This window comes from Daphnia pulex, chromosome 7 (assembly GCF_021134715.1).
Source record: "Daphnia pulex isolate KAP4 chromosome 7, ASM2113471v1".
Classification (NCBI taxonomy): Eukaryota; Metazoa; Arthropoda; class Branchiopoda; order Diplostraca; family Daphniidae; genus Daphnia; species Daphnia pulex.
In genome coordinates, this window is record NC_060023.1 from 5,561,615 (window position 1) to 5,577,765 (window position 16,151).

Here is a 16,151-nt window from a genome sequence, read left to right on the forward strand (position 1 = left end):
TCTTCTGAAGCATTATTTGCTTTGATTTTAGTTGAAAATTAAGTTGTTAGACATTTTGGTAAAAACAAATATTGTTTCAATTTTTTGAATTTATTGTAGGAATACAAAGAAATGCTACAACCGATTTACTTCTGAAGTTTCAATACCTTCCTCTTTTGTGGTTTGTTGCAAACAATTGGTACTTTTTCGAATCGTACCCGAAATCTTTTTTCCTCAGTCCGTAAAACCGCAAAAAAAACTTTTACAGACAAACGTTGTAAAAAAAAGTGCTATGTTTCCCGTTGTCACAACATTTAAATTCGTCGCATTTTGACAAAATAGGAACTACAAATGCAACTAAATCATCCACAATTTTGCTGCACTTACGTATTTGTGGAAATAGTTGTCGGAAATATTGATAGACAGTCCACATTCTATAGGTAACCGGTTCACAGGGATATTTTAAACCACTGCGATCTGGAAAGTAAAAAAGAAATGTAAAATGATATATTATAATAAATAATGAAAAGTGGCCAACAACATTACCTAGATGTTTCACTAAACGTAGATATCTTGCATTGCAAGTTGCAGTAACTAATTTGGTGTAGCAATTAATGCAATGCAATAATCCTCCAGTTGCCCATATTTGAATATTGTGTAGCCAGTTATATAATCACACGATAAGGCATCAGGAATAAATGGTACGTGATCTATTTGAAAAGATATTTCTTTATATAAAATCACATAATGAAATGGGATAAACATCAAACCTGGAGAACATGTTAGACTTTTTGACAAATTTTCATTTGGTTTTTCTGTCATTCTTAACACATCTCTTGCTCTCACCCTAGTGCATTTCGTATTTCGTTCAGTTATAAGTTGTTCCGATTTCTTTAAAATCGCCTCACTTATTAAAGGAGTGTTGCATTGCATGGAGGTCATAGCCAATTGCGTTCTACTTATCCTCTCAATTGCACTGAGAGCGTGACCAACGGCAGGACTGTCATTGTTTCCGCAATAGTTGCGTACTGCGCCATGGAAGCGCTCAATGTTGTCTGTTGAGAACCTTCTTGTGAGGACAAACTGGAGACCGCCGTTCAACAAATACTTAATAAAATTGGCTGTGGAGCGAGACGTCAAAATAATCGCATCTAGAGTTTCCTTCGTGAAGCATTCTAGTGCATTACTTTTCATTTTATTCCAGTGTTTTAACATTTTCGGTATTTCTTCATCCAACTCATATAGTCTTTCATCATTGGTATCTGAGAATGGTTTTTTTCATTTCCAGCCTTTGCTGGTAATGTTGAGTCAAATTACACACATCATGGTAATTGAACCATTTCCAGAAAAACTCCAAAAAATCTGTGAGTGCTTCTACATTTTCAAAACCAATTTGGTACATGTCGCTCATACATCGCAAGGCTGCAACCAACTCCGGTCGGAATATGTCTCTTGCATAACATACTTTCATCCGTTCAAAATTCGTCGGATCAATATGTCTTCTAGTAAGAAAACGACAAAGAGGTAAACCATTTTCAATTGTTTTGACGAAAAGCAGCTTGATAATCGAAAAATCAAGCCTGGTTTCATTCCATTTCAATTGCCGATCGATTAGTTGATTTCTGACATTCTTCAAAATATGTGTATAGTCATAAGAAACAAACAAAATCCTTGATGGATCTGCCGGGTGAGTAACTTGGAAATCGTTATTGTCAGCTTCTCTTTTAAGCAGTTTAAATAGTTTAACGTTCACTTTGGCATTGTCGGCCACCAGCCGTTCTACTATGAAGCCAATTTCTTCAAGCTTCTTTTTGACGTGTACGGTTAGGAAAAATAACTGTTTTCCAGTAAATTTTGCGACCGGCCAACTTCCAGCTAGCGCCGAATACTTCTTGGTGATACCGGTAATTAAAAAAATTGATTAAACTGTTTGCTAAAACCGGAGCTCCAGTACTTTTCACATCATTGTCGTCTTTCAAGAACGCAGCCTCTTCTGAGATTTTCCCACCGTCACAGTCTATTCCTTTCCCATCATTTTCTTCTGAGTCTTCTTCGTCTGATTGTTCTTCATTTTCTTCTTCGAAAATTGCGTTCCAGTCCTCATCGGTTATTAAAACACCACCGAAGTCTACTTCACCAACGAATTTCTGTCTTGATTGCATCCATAGTAACAAGGCTTTGCAAGCCATTTCATCAATTTCTATGGAGATCCTTCTTTCGTGTGGCTGTGTAAGACTTTTGAGAAGCATCTTTAGTCGCGCAATGTTTACATTTGTTAATCCGACCTCTCCTTGTGTAGTTCCTGTGTAGCTTATAATAGTGGTTCTGCAAGGGAGCGTGAGGATGTTATGCGCTCTCAAGAAGTTGTACAACGTTGGACTTCGTCCCTGCAAGGCGATTGAGTATTTCAAGGTCCATTGACAATATCTGATTGTAGGGGAGACTGGAGTATGCCAGGACACCGGGTCAAGAGGGACAGTAGGGGGAAAATAGAAGATTTTAATAAAATTCAAAACATTTTTAGTATGTTATTTAGATACATGCCATCTAATTTGGCATGTATCTAAAGCTCATACTAAAAATGTTTTGAATTTTATTAAAATCTTCTATTTTCCCCCCTACTGTCCCTCTTGACCCGGTGTCCCGGCATACTCCAGTCTCCCCTACAGCTATCTTTATTGAAGTTCAAGAGCTAACAAAAACAAAAATAAGTTTTAAAAAATGTTTTGTTAATCAACGGAAAAATTTCAATTACCTGGCATAACAGAAATGAAGCTTTTGCATGTTGTTCAGACTGCTTGTCAAGTTCTTCTTCAAAAACACTCACCAACGATTTAATTGCAGCTGTCATCCGCTTATCCAATTTGCATAGCTTGATTGTTTGTAATCCTACTAAGTTTTCCAACTTCTTTATCTCCTTTTCAAGATTTACGACTTGATGACGAAGCTTGCGAACAAACATTCTGTTGTTAGTTAAAGACTCTTTAGACAAAATTTTCTTCTTTTTTTTCTTTATATTCCTTTGGCTCCTTAGTCACTTCATTGGTGTTGTTACTTGAATCCACTTCTTTTACAGCAATCTTAAGACAATTAGAATTCAGAATTGATATCAAATCATTCCCGATAATACCGACCGGTTTACATGTGTTGCAGAACCGCACAAGTTTCCGTATACCGTTTGGTATATTTCTATGAATCCACTCAAGCATATCAAAGATTTTCAACATGGCCTAAAATGAAAACATTATTGTTACATTACCTTAAACACTTGAAATAATTCTGAACAATTTAATTACCTTATTCACTTGATCATTCGCAATAATTTTCGCCAACACAAATGACGTTAGCAATTTAAGCAATCTAGTTTCATCCACTTCCAGTTCGGAATCAACTGCTTCCATCACTATTGAATAAACCAGTTCGTTATGAAAGCTTTCTACTTGTAACTCGTGAAGGTGACTAATGGCGGCATGACTATCGCCTGTTTTCTTGTAGTTTTGTAATATCAGGAAAATTTCACGGTTAAATGAAGTGACTGGATCTGGAATCATGTTCGATGACAACTCGGGAAATCGGCAATCATCAATCTCTGACGGCTGTGAGATTGAATTGCTGTTTGGATGTAAAAGCGAATCTTCTTTTAAAAATTTGGCTGAATTATCTAAATCAAGAATTGAAGAATCCAAAAGATGGACAACGCTGGAATCAATTCCTATGTCATTTGAGAAGGGGTGTTGTATCTTTTGGAGTTACCTACAATTAAAAGACAATTATTATTAACTTAATTTTCAACTAAAATTTAAGCAATTAAGGATTACGGAGAGACAAGACAACTCTAAATCACCACCGAGGTCGTTATAATGAGATGTGGATCTATCATTTGGTTCTAATTCATGTCCGAAGGAGTCCAAAGTTTTATCACTAGTAGTTGCCTAGTAGTTAAACACAATTATTTATAATTCTATGCTCTATGGTCCACAAAAAATGCTTACAGAGAGAAGAGACATATCTAAATCACCGGTGAGAGCGTTAGAATGAGGAGTGGATCTACCATTCTTATCAAAGTCATGACCGAAGGAGTTCACGGTTGTATCACCAGTAGTTGCCTAGTAGTGAAACACAATATTGAATTACTCAATGTTCCAGTAAACTGTAGGCCGAAAAATGCTTACAGATAGGAGGGACAACTGTAAATCACCACCGAGGTTGTTAGAATTAGAGGTGGATCTACCATTTTGATCTAAGTCATGACCAAAGGAGTCCAAAGTTATATCACTAGTAGTTCCCTAATAGTGAAACACAATCATTAATAATTTGATTTTAAACTAAACTTTAAGTAAAGAAATTCTTACAGAGAGAATAGATAATTCTAAATCTCCTTGAAGGACGCTAGAATGAGAAGTTGATCTACCATTTTGATCCAAGTCATGACCGAAGGTGTTCAATGTTGTGTCACTTGCAGCTTCCTAATATTGAATCACAATGATTAATAACTTTATATTTTACTTGACTAAAAGCAAGTAATGCTTAGAGATAGTAGAAAAGACAATTGAGTTAGAATGAGTGGATGTAGAATGTTGATGTAAGTCCCGAGCAAAAAAAGAGCTCACTGTTTTATCACTTGAAGTTTCCTAATTTTGAGAATACATTGATTAATAACTAGATATTCAAGTAAACTTTTATCAACCAGTAATCCAAACCTTAATGGAGGGTACACATTTCAATCGACCATTTACGTTTGATAATGGTGTCCTGTCCACATTTGTAGTTGTTGTACATGCCTATAAGAAAAATATTATTAATTGAAATTAGGCACATCAAAACACATAATTTTTATTATAATAACAACTTTTAATTTCTTATGACAACTTGCCTTTATGGAGTGATGTGTTGGTAATTGAAAAATGGTAGGAATAGCATTTTTAATAAGTTTTTTAGTATTCTCATTAACAAATTTCGGCTCGAAATGCAAGCTACAAATTTTCAAGTTTTTGGTAACCTTAAAATATTTAGAAAAACCAGTGACAAAACTGTTGTCTGAGAATGCCTTGAGCCACGTTTCCACTACATTCTCATCTTTAGGCCACGAAAAAAAATGTAACTTAGATTTGTTTTCCACAATGTTTGAACCATGTTTTGAACTATTGCAAAATCTTACACAGCACGTACGTGGCATTGTATTAAAGGAAAAAAAACACATTAAAAAAAACTTAATTAGCCATGCCCAAATACGACCATATATGACGTTAGCTTAAGGCTTGCAAGGCAAACAGACTGACGATCAAAAAAATTTTAAACCGCGGAAAGATGACATGGAATGTGGAACTTGACTCTGATGTACCTTACGACCCTCTGGCTATGAAAAGTAGGGGATGGGAAGGGGTAGGGGCTGGGAACCATTCGGCAACAGGGAGATAGTGAGCTGTTGGGCCGTTATTTCAGTAGGCCATGCTCTTGTATAAACTCTCTTTCTTGACGTCCGAAAGTGTGGACGTCCTAAGAAGCTCGTGTTACACATCTCCCCGCATCACTAAACGAAAATCTCACCTGATAACGAACGAATGTAGTTATCCATTTATGAACGAGAACAAGAGATGACTGAAATGGAAAAAATTAAACTAATAATGGATAATGACACCGGCGAAACTCCAAAAGCCGCCATGCAAGAACAATTACCAATTCGTGTCAATTTTTTTTTTTTTTTCTTAAATAAAAGTGACAACTTCGGACGTTAGCCTTGTCTATTGGATGAGAAATGTGATTCATTGAACACTGTTTTCGTGTTTTGGTAAAAATTAGCTGTGGATTTTGATTCGTTAAAAAGTGATTAAAATAAAAATATTAAAAAAAAATATTTAGATCAAAATTGAAATCACCGATAACTTGATTTAAATCACCAATTGATCTTTCGAACAGCCCTATATGGGCTGTTCGACATGTTTTTTTACATGTGTTGCCATCGCGGAAACGCAGCATTCGAGTCAAGATGATGTCTGCTACAATTGCCCGCCCCGTCTTGTCTGACCAATTGACGTAGGTCACATGATGTCAGATTTTTTCTGACGTCATCTGACCTTCGTCAGTTGGTCAGACAAAGCCAACCAAGGCGATTTGGAAACTTTAAAAGGCGCCTCTAGTGAGTGTGTCAGCTACTACGCTCAGCTACTTTTGAGAGCCTAGATGGCTCTATTTAACGTTTCCACTTCACAATTCTGACAGGCTCCTCCCTAAAATCTCTGAAAATCGGCTTACTTTTACCCTGAAACAGGGATAGGGAAGCCAACACAGCCGTGAAGCGACCAGGAGTCTATAGCTCTGCCTATAGGGCTCTTTCGGATCTGTTTTTTTTGCCGTTTTATCTGGCAACGCAGCATGGCGCCGTTCCTTGGTAGCGCGAGAACGGAGAGAAGAGGGAGAATGGGACGAATGGGGGAGAAGAGGAAACGAGGGTCCCCTTTTTTTCGTACGCCCTCCTCCCTCCCATTCGTCCCATTCTCCCCGTTCTCGCGCTACCAGGGAACGGCGCCTTGCTGTGTTGCCAGATAAAGCGGCAAAAGAAAACAGATCCGAAAGAGCCCTATACCTAACTATTATTCATTAATCATTAGGCCTTAGCACTTAACAGATATTAGTAAGGATAGTAATCCTTCAGGGATAAAAATAGTATTCGTTAAGTACATATTGTGCATCTTTATTCGAAGCGTAATAATGTATAGACAAGTTCCGGATGCTGAGTTGCACAACCGCTAAATTAGGATCGTGCGCCAACGTGTCCTTTTGACGTTGTGGGGATAGTAGAAAGCGGGTTTTTTATTATTTAAGCATAGAATTACTTATCTAATCTTAGAAATGTTCAGGATTATCGTTGTTTAGAACATTCTGCTTTTTATAGAGTAATTTGTTTGAGCTTGTCACTTGTCAGCACTATCCACTTTCAATAACTTTTCAAGATACTTTTCTTTTTCTTTTGGCACTAGTCCTTTCGCGTAGTCGGACAATTTAAAAAGGGTTAAAGTTTCCCCAAGTATAGGATCACTAGCATTAAGATCACCCATGTTATTGTTTACATCTAAGATTCTAAGTATTAAACACAAGAAAAGACTAAACAGCATCCCAGGCTTGGACTTTCTTTAATTTTAATGGGTAAACTAAGCTGAATTATACATTTAAAATCCATATATAATAAAAGAACAAGCTTTTGGGGGAGGGGCTTATTCATGTGTCAACAATGTGTCAACACAGGCTCCTCCCCCAAAATGGAACATGCCCAAACATGCCCAACACCAGATGTCGTCGTCGTGATGACGCAATCTTCAACAACCAGCATCATCACCAGATGTCTATAGCATCGCGGTGATGACGAAATCTTCAAGTAAGGTACTGGGCAGATTTCCCACGATAAAATCTATTACGGGCAGATCGTGCTACAGAAAAGCGAATAGCAAAACAGCCCGACTTAACGCTAGACCAAAGTTCCCCGGATTTGACCGGGGCTCAGGTTACTCGTTACTCTATAAAAAGCAGAATGTTCTAAACAACGATAATCCTGAACATTTCTAAGATTAGATAAGTAATTCTATGCTTAAATAATAAAAAACCCGCTTTCTATTATCCCCACAACCAGAGCAATAGATACCTGGTCGGTTCTCGGCCGTGTTGGCTTCCCTATCCCGGTTTCAGGGTAAACGTGGTCCGATTTGGAAAAATTGATGAGCGCCTCTAGTGAGTGTGTCAGGTACTACGTGAAGCCAGCCAATCAGGAAGGGTCTATGAAAAACTCATTGACCAATCACAGCTTACTTTTCTACAAGAAGTGAACAAAATAAAAAGGTAGAAGTATCCAACTGTCAAACCTCTAGGTCTTTTCTAAGTGTCCCAACATTACATTTTATTGTTTGGTTGTGTAAATTGTTTATTGTTCCGTTGACATAATACACTACTTCTTGTTTTGAAAATGTACACTTTTCACATTATAATTTTCATTTGGTAGTTGATCCATCGAAATGCAAAAAATCGTTTGTTTAATTTGATCAAAATACCATGTCCAATTCTTTGGTACCATTGATGAAGTTACTAGTGACTGAAATGTCACAAAATTAGACTTGAAATTAGTAGAGCTTGCTTCCATAGAAGGTGATGTAACTGTCGAATCTTCAATGACAACAGCAACATTTTCGTTCATTACATCAGGAAGTGGATCAAAAATTGCTTCTTCAGCAGCCTGGTGAGTGTCCATTGATTCTTGAATAGTAGAGGTAGCTTCCATAGAAGGTGATGCAACTGTCGTATCTTCCATGACAACAGCAAGATTTTCCTTGATTGAATCTGGAAGTGGATCAAAAATTGCTTCTTCAGCAGCCTGGGGAATGTTGATTGATTCTTTAATAGTAGAGGTAATTTCCATGGAGGGTGCTATCAGATAAAATTTAAAGCAATTGCTCTTAAAAATAAAATGTAACGAGAACTATTATCAATACCTGTACTGTCAAATTTTTTTCTCTTAGACGTAGTAGGTATTTTGTCTACTTTTGGTCGTTTCCTTACTGATGCATTGCTAGCATTTGTTTCCACTACAATACATATTTAAGAATTGCATTATTTGATATTAAACAAAATAAACATATTTAAAAATACCATTGAGGTTATTTCTCCATTTGAAACCATCAACATTTTGCATTGCTTGTCGACTAGGTGTATCTAAAATGAAAAAGGTTCAGTTTCTGTGCTTTACAGATTATACAGGAAATGTAATATCAATACCATTTATCAGAAAATGTTTGGGAATTGCTCCAGCATTACGATTCCTACGTTTGAAAGGATGGAACACGTTCAAAATTTAAATCCCTGATTTGAAGTCACTTTCGTCAAAATGACGGGAGCAAATACGTGAGGTGCTCGTCAAATAACTACATGGAATTAGTTCTCGCCATTTAGATAATGAAGTTTTAGGAATTGCAAACAGGGTAACCTCGTTTTCTTTTTGATTTCCTTTGAAATATGTTGATTTACAACCAGGAACAGCACACCTGCAAACCATTTTTACAGAAATTATGGTTAGGCTTCATTCACGTATTCCCGATGATGGCCGCCGTATTCACATATTACACAAAAATGGCCGCCGAAAGTATTATTTGAAAGTCAACGTCTTATCACTAGATGGCGCTGTTTCATTTTTACCACTTCACAACTTCTGACAAGCTCCGCCCTAAAATGTCTGAAAATCGGGGATACGTTTACCCTAAAACCGGGATAGGGAAGCCAACACGGCCGAGAACCGACCAGGTATCTATTGCTCTGCCACAACGTTAAAAGGACACGTTGGCGCACGATCCTAATTTAGCGGTTGTGCAACTCAGCATCCGGAACTTGTCTATTATGTATTTATGTGAACGCTCCCTGCAAACTAATAGAAATTTTTTTTAAATATTTGTACATAACCAGCGCAGTCAAAAGTCAAGGCTTATAATCAAGGTAACAATAGTGTGGTCAAAAAAACGTTTTCATGTTCGTGTGCAAGAAATTGTTAGTTATAATTTATTTTGAAAACGTATTATTTATTTATTTTTTTAATTCAGTGAATCACCCGAATTACCTGTTTTGCCTTTCTTTTATTCTTGAACTCAAAGCATGTCTAATTATATAGTTCGTAGTTCATTTGTATTTGTCTTATAGGGTCTACACTTTTAGTCAATTGCAATTTTTAGTTTCCCTTCGCCAAAAATGAACAAACAAATTCTATCTACAAGGAAAGCAAGAGCAAAATCAGCTAAGAGAACTCCTGCGAGAAGATTGCGATATTCGGTTTCAAAATCCACAATTCCAAACTCTTGATTAATTTCTGGGAAAAAACCGAGAACTAAACCAAGTATAAAGGATCCTGTCCCTATCAGACTGTAAAGCAAAACGCGATTCTCTTTCAGACTTTCCATAAAGGGATGACCACGATAGTTGACTGCGATCGTTGAAACTTGAAGAGCCATACTAATTATGTATACTGTACTGTTCAGCAAATTCGGTTCAAATTCTTTGTCTAGATCAGGAAACGGTGATTCTCTTGGTGGTAGACGTATGGACGACTGCTGGACCAAAAACACTAAACTTGAAAAATGAACCAAGAATTGAAGTAATACAGTCAAAATGGTATAAGAATTGAAAATATTAGGTAAGGGTCGATTTCGGGACAAATGCTTCAGTGGTTTTGATCGAGAAATGAATAAAAAGCAAGCGGCTAAGAGTAAACCTTGCAAAGTTGCTTGCCCATCACTGAATTTGACACCCTCTAGATAAAGAACAGATTGACTATAAGCCAATACAAGAGCGTTCAGTGCCAGGATTTTAAACATTTGCAAAGTGGTTACGAGCGTGCAGCGACCCTGTTTGATGACATGGCAAATGCTTTGGATAGAACTCATTTTCGATGTAAATGGAGCAGCGATGGATGCGTCTCCTAACTTGACTAATTGGGCCCGTTCCTGTTCTTCCATATCTTTCATCATTTGCTGGAGCTGAACTTGCGCCCTGTTTAAACGTTCCAGACGAGGGTCCAAGGCGACATCATGAGAACCAGGGATGGGCCGCCCTTTGTCGCCATGACGCGAGACGAGTCTTTTACTTTTCTCGTGGCCTTCGTTGTTGACTTCTTTTTCTTTTGACTTGTCTTCCGATTTCTTCGATTTCGACGTCAGCTCCGGGAGATGAGAAAGAATGGCCACACCTGACAAACAAAGGACACACAAGGTTACTTTTTGTTTTGTTTTTTAAGAGAAAAAAACAAAACAAAACTTACCAACATGAGCATGTTTCAATGCTCCTACATCATTGGTCCCGTCTCCACACATTAGAGTAGTGTAGCCTAGCCCATTCAAAGAAGTAATAATCAGTTCTTTTTGTTTAGGATTGACTCTGGCATATACGCGGATGTGGGGTAAAACCCGGTGATAAAATTGGGGAATCGCGTTGTACAAATGAGCGAGGCCTAAACCCGTTATGCAAAGCACATGGTCCGATGTGAATCGTTTGAAATCGGCCGGTATCAGTGGGAGCTCCAAGTCTTGGTCAACACTTTGCCACACCCACTCATTCGCAACACAAGTCATAATAAGAGTAGATTCTTTTTTGGCAAACTTCAACACTTTGGCAACATGGCAGGCCGTTAAAGGGTTATCCCCGGTGATCATGACGACTCGATGTGACGACGATACTATTTCTCGAATAACAGAGAGAGAGTCTTTCTTCATCGGGCATGAGAGAATCAAGAATCCGGCAAACTTAAGCTCTGATTCAAGATTTTCACGCTTCAATGAACGGACAGCTTGATGACTCAATGTTCCTAGATTGCGGTATCCCAGGGCCAAAACTCTGGCTCCTTTGCGAGACATGGCTAAATACACCTCATCATAGCTGGACGGTACTGAAACGAACATAGACCTTAGGGTCTCAGGAGCTCCTTTCACGGCGGTTATGTAGTTGATTTCCATGGAGCCTGATAAGCTGTAGCCAGCTACAACTGCCATTCTCTTCAGCGCACTGCTGAAGTGATATCTTTGATGAATTTTCAATGCTGGGCTGCGCACCTAAAGTCGTTAACATCGAGAAATAATTCAAAATTTAACTAACAGGGTTTGACAGAAACTTACCGATTTATTGTTGGGTATCAAAGCGTCACCTTTGGTCAAAGTCCAATCAATAGCTGTTAGTGTGGCCTTTTCAAGTGGGTCACCAACTAGGCCTTCGTCCATGTGAATGAGGGAATGACAAGTGGCCAAGGTTTGCAGAGTCTCTAGCGGCACTTGATTTAAACTTTGTACAATAGTTGGATCGTTTTCATCGAGACCAGCGATGCCCTCAACAACAAGATTGTCATTTGTTAAAGTTCCAGTTTTATCAAAACAGCACATTTCGATTCGGCCGGCAAATGGGATCCTGAAAGGTTCGGTGCAATACACTCCTAGTTTGGTGAGTTGAACCAGTGAGGTGTTGACAGCTAGAGATAGTTCTATAGGAAGTTCAGGAGGAACTACCGACGTCAGAATCAACGTGCACTCTAAGAACAGTTTGTAGCGATTGCGATCCGGATCTTCTGTTCCCTTGATCCACAAGTATCCAGAAGCCAAGATGGCGAAAAACAAAAGGAAAACTATAAATCCAAATGTTTCCAGATTGTTGGCCGTCACACGTTTAACACCAAACAATATTGTACGTAGCAGCTTTCCCTGAAACAATCAAACGTAAATATATTAACTAAAATCAACAAACTTGACACGCTCATGATAGGGCATTAATCCGATATTTTTTCTTGTTTTTTTCATTTATCATCAGTTATTTTTTGTTAAATAGTTGTATTTGAAATGTCTTTTAATTCATTTTTACCTGAGATGTGTTGAAGCTATTACGAAGAACATAAGCAATGCATCCTCCATCAGGAGACTTCAGCTGTCCGGCTGTTTTGGTGGGCCTGAAAATCAAAATATTTTCGTGACATTAAATTCGCCATTCCTGTATTTAGTTTGTGTTGTTAATCTCACGAAGTGTGCTGAACGATACGAGTTCCCCCAAATAATATATGGAGTTTACTTTCATCTTCTATGTCCAAGGAACGACTTGTTTGGTCGTCAGGCAAATTCTCTATGGGCTCCTTCATTTGTGGGACTGACTCTCCAGTCAGCAATGATTCGTCAACAATACATGGACCACGAAGAAGTAGCATGTCGCACGGTACGAGCAAAGAATCGTCAGAGGAGCGACTCACTGACACTAGATCACCAGGAACTAGTTGATCGCTAGAGATCATTTGCCATTTTTTACTCCGATAAACCTAAAATACAAAATATCTTACATAATCTATGTTTACGTTAATCGTAGTTATTAAGTATAAACCCACCTGAACACTATATGGCTTATTCCCCATTTTTCTAATTTCAGACATGTTGCGCAACTGTTGTTGTACAAGCGTACATTCAAAAGCAACCAACATAAGTAACGTAAAGATGGAATAATACCTATATTTAGCAAATATTAGAAAACAGTTCATAGTATGGTATTTAACCTAATACAAGTAGTACTTACCAGTAGGCATCCAAACACCAAAGACAAACACAAAATACTTGGAAAACAAAGAATGGTGCAGTGGCTCTCTCCAAAAACAATTCCATGAATTCAGGCACAACCATTTCCAACCTAGAACATTTGACGGCATTAAGAAATCATTGAAAAATTAATGTTAATAAAACAGCAATAAACTATTTACTCATTTTTTCCATAGTTGTTTTCAGCTTCTTTGATATCAGAATCACTTTGATATCCTTTCCAATCTAAATATTCTTGGTAACTATGACCAATTGGGAATACTATTCCTTTAAAACACTTTTCTTCAATATCCCTGTATTAGAACAAGAAAGAATGTTAAAAATGCAATAGTGTTGTGGGTAAATTTTGAATTTATCATATTAATCATATAAATTACCAAATGTATCTTGTTTTTTGAAACATGAACCAAATTTTCACAACTTTTCCTTCAACATCCTGAAAACAATAAAAAAAAAGTTTATTAATTTATTTTCATTGTGCCCATTGTCGAAAATTACCTTCGTTCTTTGAATTGGAACAAGTTGAGAGGAACCATTATTTGGAGTTGGAACCACTTTAACATAAATTGCTTCTAATGGATTAGATGTACTTGTACAGGTAAGAAATGTTCTGATGTGAACGGACCAGTAACACGACAATGAAACTAAAACTTGGATTAGTCCTATGCCGGCTAATGATATCCACCCTGCTTCTGGATACTCTTCAACCCCGTAAACAAAAACCCATAAATAAAACCACAACCCGTACAAAAATATGAAAGGCAGTGAGTATCCATGAATAATTGTAGGAAGCGGATTGTGTAACGAAACTTTTTGAACGAGATCGTCCAGGTTTTTTGACACGTCAACATCCATCTTTTTCGTCGTCTGTTGGTGCCAATCCTACTGCATTGTGCATTTCAGAGAGTGACAGTTTTCACGAGAATTAACCGGTTAACCGAAAGTCGTAAACAGTTCTGAATTAATCCGATAGATGAAAATAAAATGTTGCGTTCGCTTCCTTATAGGTGGCGTTCCGTATGAATAGAAAAAATTATAAAATTAAAATGTTGAGGCTCTTAATTGAATTTTTTAGTAATAATCATTTTAAATTACTATTAATATAAAAGATTCGTTAACCTCAATAAGTCGCTTCGTTTAAATAGCAAACTTTTCGTACAACGCAAATTACGCAATGCAATGCTTTTACGAGTAGATTTCGAGTCGATATTATGCTTACTCAGCAATTCAGCATAGTCAGCAATAAGGAGAAGAGGTCGGGCCATATAAAGTCACAGTTATTAGTTGATTCACCTTTTCGCTCCTTATTAACCGTGAAAAGCAAAGAAATATTTGTTGCTACATTCAAACAGATAAAGGGAGTCCAAGTCAGAATCTACTTTGATGAGTTCTGTTTTATAATTCAAGCTACTTTTTACAGGGACTAGTTAGGAAGACGCAAATTTCTTAATTTTAAACTAAGATTTTACTTAAAGTGATGACTACCACGATATCGATCGGTATCTGTGAGATTCATTGCCGTTTTTTTTTTGTTTTTCATTCTTCAGTTCTGTTCCATCAACTACAAAATAACACTTAAGAATGCAGGATAGAATTCGGATTGATTTTAGCCATAGTTTTAATATATTATCAGGGGTGCTGCTGTAGAAGTCAATGACTTTCAAAGGACTCTTGAAAAGAGATAGGCCTATTTACTCGAACTCAAAGTCAATCAACGAAGATGCGTCGAAATCCGCATTGTGATTCAACTTCGAGGGCCGGCATCTCACGACGTTTCGTTTTCAACTCATTTCCATGTAGCCTATATATCACTGCAATTTCATTATAACAAGAAAATGGGTTTCTTCTTGACGTTCAAATTTTAAATTCTTTGGAAATGAATATGTGGAGAGATTAAAGGCAAACTCTTTCAGGTTTGATACCACTATCAATTCTAAATTCTTGTATATTAGAAGTTCATGATAGACATTAATTGTTTTATTCTTCTGTATGGAATTGCTTACACAATCAATAAATATTTCGCGCGTCTGTGTTAATACTGTGGCGGCACACAGTTTAATCTCGTAGACTACTCGTTTGAAATAAATTTGATAAAGCGGAGAAAATAATTCCATATTTCTGTCGCTGGAATAAGGTGTGAAAATAGCAAATGGATAATACTTGTCAAACGACCCGGCTATTTCCAAGACCTACTACGGCTAGAAGAGTATTGATTATTTACCCTATAAACTCTTTCCTCCTGCCACGCATCAGCAGGACCACCTGCCGCACAAACGATTTAAGGGTTCCATCGCCGCGACAAATCCAATTCTATTAAATTATTGAAAGTTAAGCTATCTATTTTTCCCCCATAGCAAAAACAGACATATTTCGTTTATTTGCTGTCAGTCCATCAACCGGTAGCAGCGGGAGGTGGTCGTTTCTATTCACGTTTCCACCTTTGCTTGCACGATGGCAGATCTGTCAAGAACAAGTGCTTTCAAACCTCTGGTCGCTGTACCATAGAACCCAGTCGATCTCCTATACTATATATATACTGAATGTGTCTTGATCGTTAGAAGGCCAGCATTACATATACAGTTGACGATGATTGCAGACACCATTAAGAAAACGGAAATGCTCGTAACATTTAACAGTAGTTAGAATTAAATATAAAAACGCAGTGTATCCAAAATATTGACGATCTTGAATAAATGCTGCGCGACATATATTTTTATTCGTCTAGAGTTGAAGATACACTCACATTGCCTGACTGTCTGCTGCTGCTATATATGTAAGCTAGCAGCTAGCATCGTCCCCGCTCATTATTTTAGATTGTCCAAAAAGTCACGTTTCATTCTCTTGTCGCGTTATCTTATAACAGACAAGAACCCCACTTTATCTTGTTCCGTCTTTCTTGTTTTCGCAAGGGATAATGGAATAAATAGAACATTGAGCAATTTCTGGTTTTCGTATTCAAGTTGTTCGTACTGATATTTCCCACCGCGAATCGTTTGATTGTCTACACGCGCTACAATGTCTTTGGTATCATGTGAAAAAATCAAGTACTACGTTTCGCTGATTTCTTCAAATGATATTTCCAACCCA

At 37.4% G+C, this 16,151-nt stretch overlaps 2 protein-coding genes and 1 long non-coding RNA gene across 4 annotated transcripts; all 3 read right to left on the reverse strand.

The window, feature by feature from the left end:
- Window positions 1-2,640: 2,640 nt before the first annotated feature.
- On the reverse strand, window positions 2,641-4,524 carry LOC124198480. Its single transcript, XR_006876579.1, has 6 exons — window positions 4,332-4,524; window positions 4,152-4,265; window positions 3,972-4,085; window positions 3,798-3,911; window positions 2,735-3,732; window positions 2,641-2,671 (listed from the first exon to the last, which is right to left on the reverse strand). It is a non-coding gene; the product is annotated as an uncharacterized LOC124198480 (long non-coding RNA).
- A 3,349-nt stretch (window positions 4,525-7,873) lies between these two features.
- On the reverse strand, window positions 7,874-9,099 carry LOC124198475. 2 transcript variants are annotated; one of them, XM_046594323.1, is made up of 5 exons: window positions 8,948-9,099; window positions 8,740-8,885; window positions 8,614-8,676; window positions 8,457-8,549; window positions 7,874-8,391 (listed from the first exon to the last, which is right to left on the reverse strand). In XM_046594323.1, exons 3-5 carry the CDS (start codon window positions 8,654-8,656, stop codon window positions 7,916-7,918), a joined length of 612 nt encoding a protein of 203 aa, XP_046450279.1. In that variant the 5' UTR covers window positions 8,657-8,676; window positions 8,740-8,885; window positions 8,948-9,099; the 3' UTR covers window positions 7,874-7,915. The 2 variants fall into 2 exon arrangements, with proteins under 2 accessions (XP_046450279.1, XP_046450278.1); XM_046594322.1 differs by having other exon boundaries at window positions 8,740-9,094.
- A 520-nt stretch (window positions 9,100-9,619) lies between these two features.
- Window positions 9,620-13,998, reverse strand: LOC124198472 (endoplasmic reticulum transmembrane helix translocase-like). The gene is made up of 10 exons (XM_046594319.1): window positions 13,563-13,998; window positions 13,442-13,500; window positions 13,226-13,357; window positions 13,045-13,155; window positions 12,860-12,977; window positions 12,504-12,793; window positions 12,349-12,433; window positions 11,616-12,191; window positions 10,766-11,552; window positions 9,620-10,693 (listed from the first exon to the last, which is right to left on the reverse strand). Exons 1-10 carry the CDS (start codon window positions 13,917-13,919, stop codon window positions 9,663-9,665), a joined length of 3,546 nt encoding a protein of 1,181 aa, XP_046450275.1. The 5' UTR covers window positions 13,920-13,998; the 3' UTR covers window positions 9,620-9,662.
- Window positions 13,999-16,151: the final 2,153 nt, after the last annotated feature.